This window comes from Manihot esculenta, chromosome 16 (assembly GCF_001659605.2).
Source record: "Manihot esculenta cultivar AM560-2 chromosome 16, M.esculenta_v8, whole genome shotgun sequence".
Classification (NCBI taxonomy): Eukaryota; Viridiplantae; Streptophyta; class Magnoliopsida; order Malpighiales; family Euphorbiaceae; genus Manihot; species Manihot esculenta.
Window position 1 is genome coordinate 3,909,122 of NC_035176.2, and position 5,877 is coordinate 3,914,998.

Genomic DNA, 5,877 nt, shown 5'->3' on the forward strand with positions numbered 1-5,877 from the left:
AAAAATTATTATTTTTTTTCAATCAAATAAAATTAACTAGGGCTAATAATTAAAATTGACCATCATAATAAATTTTGAAGTCTTACAATATTTTTTAATTTTATCATGTAGTAACTTACATTTATATAGCAAAATATTTTTTTTTCAAAAAATAATTTAAAAATATAATTTTGGTGATTTTAATTTATGTTAACATAGATGACATAGTTGTAAAATTTTTTATACATTATGTTTTAATTAAATTTATATTCTTAATCTTTATATATTATAATTATTTATACTCTTAATTTATTTCAAGAAATTAAAATATTATTTTTTTAAAATAAAAATAAAAAAAATTTAAAATTTTTTATATTTATTTAAATATATTTATTATTAAATTAAATATGCGAGTGAAAATATTGTTATAAATTATAAATAAAACGAAAAAGAAAGAAACGATATCCCACATCGTTTCCAAACAAAGATAGGAGGCATTTATACCTTGTAAAAAGATATGTACCCAATAAAATAAATATAATAATTCTATAACAAAAGATTATGTAGAAAATTCTTAGTATATTATAATAGTGTTATTTATTGATTTAATAATTTTTTAAATTAAATTAATGAACGCTATATATATATTTTTAGTGTGAATAATTATATAAAATAAATATATATGATTGATTAAAATTATTATAAAAAATATTAATCATGATAAAATATAAAATAATTAAAAAATTAATAGAATTAATTGTATAAAATATTAATAAATTGAAATATTATTAATTTAAATAATTATAATAATTAAATAAATATAAATAATTAAAGTATAATAAATGTAGAATAGTATTTTTAATATTTTAAATCAATCGTCGAACAATTAATTTATTAAATTTAAATTATTATAATTTATTATATTAAATATTGATATTAATAATATTATAGTAAATACTAAAATCTTTAATTTTTTTTAATGTAATGGATGATTTTATATTTGATTAATATTTAAATTTTTTACTCTAAAATTAGAAATTATGTATATAAGTTAAATTTTTAATTATCTTTTACAGTAATTTTTTAATTAAATAGTAATTTTTTGAAAAAATAACAAATGAATGGATGGATGGCAGGCTTGTATAATTTGTGATGAGTAGTCTTAAAAAGTAAAGATGTAGTCAAATTTGTAAGAAGAAATGAGTCACATTCATACAATGTCTCAACTACAGAGTGAGCCCACAACCAGACAGTGGAGTGTCTCATGACTCTCTTTTACTAATAAAACATTACTATACCTTCTAACAAAACCACGCTCAAATGCTTCATTTCTTCTCTCTTCTTCTTATAATACGCTCCGCCACCCCAATCTCTCCTCTCTTCTCCGCTCTCCTCTCTCCCTCTCCCCTCTCTCCGACCACCGCCGACGACAACAGCTATGCTTCTCTTCTTCCTCTCTTTCCTCTTCCTACTCTTTCCCTCCCCTTCTCTTTCTCTCAACCAAGAAGGCCTCTACCTCCGCCAACTCAAGCTCTTTCTCTCTGACCCTGACTCCGCCCTCTCCTCCTGGTCCGACCGCGACTCTACTCCTTGCGCATGGTTCGGCGTCGGCTGCGACCCTGTAACTCACTCTGTCACTTCTATCGATCTCTCCAACTCCAACTTAGCCGGCCCATTTCCTTCACTCCTCTGCCGCCTCCAGAATCTCACTTCCATTTCTTTCTATAATAACTCTATTAATGACACTCTTCCACTCGACATTTCCTCCTGCCAGAATTTACAGCACCTCGATCTTGCTCAGAATTACCTCACTGGTACACTCCCCCATACCTTAGCTGATGTCCCTAATCTCAGGTACCTTGACCTCACCGGTAACAACTTCTCCGGGGATATTCCTGAGTCTTTTGGTCGCTTTCAAAAACTAGAGGTTGTTTCTCTTGTTTATAATCTGTTTGATGGGATAATTCCTCCATTTTTGGGCAACATTACTACTCTAAAGATGCTGAATTTGTCTTATAATCCCTTTTCTCCTGGTCGGATTCCGCCGGAGCTTGGGAACTTGACCAACCTGGAGATTTTGTGGCTCACTGAATGTAATTTAGTGGGTGAAATTCCTGACTCTTTGAGTCGACTCAAGAACCTCAAGGATTTAGACCTTGCAGTCAACAATTTAGTGGGCAAGATCCCGATTTCACTCACTGAGTTGACTAGCTTGTTTCAAATCGAGCTCTACAACAACTCGCTGACTGGTGAGTTGCCTCGAAGCTTGGGGAACTTGACCTCCTTGAGACTCCTTGACGCCTCCATGAACGACTTGTCTGGGCCAATTCCTGACGAGTTATGCCGGTTACCATTAGAGAGTCTCAATCTCTACGAGAATCAATTTGAAGGGAACTTGCCTGCAAGCATTGCGAACTCCCCACGGTTATACGAACTCAGGCTGTTTCATAACAGACTCACCGGAGTGTTGCCCCAAAACCTTGGCAAAAACTCGCCTCTGAGATGGCTGGACGTGTCAAGCAATAGATTTACTGGCGAAATCCCAGCGAGTTTGTGTGAGAAAGGCGAGTTAGAGGAGCTGCTAATTATATACAATGCATTTTCGGGTCAAATACCTGAAAGTTTAAGCGAATGCCGGAGCTTGGCCCGTGTTCGCTTAGGCTATAACCGTTTGTCCGGTGAAGTGCCATCTGGGTTCTGGGGCCTGCCTCATGTGTACCTTGTTGAGCTTGTTAACAATTCATTGTCGGGTCCAATTGCTAAGACAATAGCAAGTGCAGCAAATTTGTCACTCTTGATTTTAGATAATAATCGTTTCAATGGAAGCATACCAGAGGAGATTGGCTGGTTAGAGAATCTTGGGTCTTTCTCAGGAAGTGGAAATGAGTTCAGTGGACAATTGCCCGTGAGTATAGTGAATCTGAAGCAGCTAGGAAGTCTAGATCTCCATGGTAATTTACTTTCTGGAGAGCTGCCAACTGGGATTGATTCTTGGAAGAAAATAAATGAACTCAATTTGGCTAACAACGACTTTTCAGGGAAGATTCCTGAGGGAATAGGAAGGCTTCCCGTGCTCAATTATCTTGATTTATCTAGCAACCGATTTTCTGGGAAAATCCCACTTAGCTTGCAGAACTTAAAGTTGAATCGGCTCAATCTGTCAAATAATAGGCTATCTGGGGACATTCCACCTTTGTTTGCCAAAGAAATGTACAAAAGTAGCTTTCTTGGGAATCCTGGTTTATGTGGAGACATTGAAGGCCTCTGCGATAGGAGAGGGGAAGGGAAACGCGAAGGTTATGCCTGGTTGCTGAAGTCCATTTTTATACTTGCTGCTTTTGTCCTTGTTGTTGGTGTCGTTTGGTTCTATTTTAAGTACAGGACTTTCAAAAACGCAAGAGCTACTGACAAGTCAAAATGGATCTTAATGTCGTTTCACAAATTGGGTTTTAGTGAATATGAGATCTTGGCTTCTCTTGATGAGGATAATGTAATAGGGAGTGGATCTTCAGGGAAAGTCTACAAAGTTGTGCTAAGCAGTGGTGAAGCAGTTGCAGTGAAGAAACTCTGGGGAGGAGCCAAAAAGGAGAGTGATGAAAACGACGTCGAGAAGGGTCAGTTTCAGGACGATGTGTTTGAGGCAGAGGTGGAGACTTTGGGGAAGATTAGGCACAAGAACATTGTAAAGCTCTGGTGTTGCTGCACAACTAGAGACTGCAAACTTCTTGTATATGAGTACATGCCTAATGGAAGCTTGGGTGATTTGTTACATGGTAGTAAGGGAGGTTTGCTTGATTGGCCAACAAGGTATAAGATCCTTTTAGATGCTGCTGAGGGGCTTTCTTATTTGCATCATGATTGTGTTCCTCCAATTGTGCATAGAGATGTTAAGTCCAACAATATTTTGCTTGATGGGGATTTCGGAGCACGGGTGGCCGATTTTGGTGTAGCCAAGGTGGTTGATTCCACCACTGGCAAGCCGAAGTCCATGTCTGTTATTGCAGGGTCCTGTGGTTACATTGCTCCAGGTTAGCAACCATCCTTCTGAACAAGTTAAATTGCCCTGTTTAGTGATTATGTGCATACTTTTCTTTATGTTGTGTGTTGGGGCTAGCTACTGATTGAGCTTTACTTTTAAATATGCACTAATACTTTTAACTTATGTCAAGTACTATAATTATTCTGTAGACATTAATTTAAGTATTTGATTTCCAGTTCATATATGAAAACTGCCATTGATGACAAGTTCTCATGCTACTTTAGTTGAAAAGTTGGACTGGCAGATTAGCATCTGTGATGTGGATTCCTTACCAAGCTTTTCTTAAATATGTTATGGTTTCTTTTCCATCTCTAATAATTTCAACTGAATTTTTAAAAATTTTGCAGAGTATGCTTACACACTCAGAGTGAATGAGAAAAGTGATATCTACAGCTTTGGTGTGGTTATTCTCGAGTTAGTCACAAGGAGACTTCCGGTGGATCCAGAGTTTGGCGAGAAGGACTTGGTTAAGTGGGTATGCACAACTCTAGATCAGAAAGGAGTAGACCATGTTATTGATCCAAAATTGGATTCTTGTTTCAAGGAAGATATATGCAAAGTCCTCAACATCGGTATCCACTGTACTAGTCCTCTGCCCATCAACCGGCCGTCCATGCGAAGGGTAGTAAAATTGCTGCAAGAAGTTGGACCAGAGAACATGCCTAAAACTGCTAAAAAGGATGGGAAATTGACACCTTATTACTATGAAGATGCCTCGGATCATGGAAGCATAGCTTGAGAATTACAGTAGTCTAATTTTTTTTTTTCCTTTTCAACTTGGGATTTTGAAGGAGATAAGCTCCAGGTTTTCTTGTTCTAGGGTTAACTTCCCAGTTTGCTATACAAAGTGAGGGAAGGTAAAGGAGAAAAGAAATGGGTAGAATGCAAGGAATTTCTTAAGTTATTAATGAGATCTTAAATTCTTGTACACTGTAAAGTAACTATTCCTGAATTTTTCCTTTAAATGGGGTCTTACCCTCCATTAAAAGATGCTTTGTTGAGGGTGATGTATTATAGTGTTAAGTGCTCTCATCCCTCAAGACTAGATTTTCTTGAAAATGGTGGGTCTTTTATTGGCAGGTGATGGTGAATTCTGTTTTTATGGAATGTGAAATGGGAATACAGAGAGATCCTAGAGAAGCAGAATCTTGACAAAATTGTAAAATGGAGTTTAGGAAATTAAGTGTAAAAAGTTAGAGCAATATCTGACTGAAAAGTACTATAAATGAAAGTTGAGGTTTAAAATGAATATTGAGATGAGCATAATGCATGTTTTTTTTTTTTCTGGAAGGTTTTAGATTCATTGCTTAAAAACAAAAGCGAAAACCATTTACAACTTGAGACCGAAGGGTAGGATTGCAATAAAAGAAGATCATGAATAGCTCTTTATGCTAAAAAATAGGCAGTCCTATTGATAAGCGGTTGTCGAAACCGTAAAAAATAAACCTATTAGACAATCAACAATAAACTTGTAGATAGTGGCAATAGGATCGAATCACAGGGAATTAACACTAAAGATTTTTCTAATAATAACTAGGTAAATAGCAAGTAAATAAAAGAGGGGGTTTTGATTTGATGATTAAAATTAAATAGCAAAAGAAAGTAATAATTTAAAGTTTGAGTAAATCAATAAGAGAAAAGTTTCTAGTTGAAGTATGGATTTGTTTCAGATTGCTTAGAATTGATCATTGATTATTTAGGACTCCTATTTTATTTAAATAAATTGATTTTGGTTATGGAAGACGTTTCTTACAACCAAATTCCTCCTTAGTTCTAGTTTGATTAGGAAACGTTCGCTAATCAAACACTAATCAACAAGTTGCCAAGAAACGTCCTTGGGGTATTGTAGTATCGAACAA

The 5,877-nt window shown here is 35.3% G+C and overlaps 1 protein-coding gene across 1 annotated transcript; it reads left to right on the forward strand.

Moving 5' to 3' along the window:
• Window positions 1–1,224: 1,224 nt before the first annotated feature.
• Window positions 1,225–5,097, forward strand: LOC110603667 (receptor-like protein kinase HSL1). Its single transcript, XM_021741492.2, has 2 exons — window positions 1,225–4,007; window positions 4,366–5,097. The coding sequence occupies exons 1-2, from the start codon at window positions 1,418–1,420 to the stop codon at window positions 4,755–4,757; spliced, it is 2,982 nt and encodes a 993-aa protein (XP_021597184.1). The 5' UTR covers window positions 1,225–1,417; the 3' UTR covers window positions 4,758–5,097.
• The last annotated feature ends 780 nt before the right edge of the window (window positions 5,098–5,877 follow it).

Coding starts and splice junctions, on each gene's coding strand:
- LOC110603667 (XM_021741492.2), top strand. CDS start 1,418: ATGCTTCTCTTCTTCCTCTCTTTCCTCTTCCTACTCTTTCCCTCCCCT. Junction 4,008..4,365: donor CTGTGGTTACATTGCTCCAG/GTTAGCAACCAT, acceptor AAAATTTTGCAG/AGTATGCTTACACACTCAGA.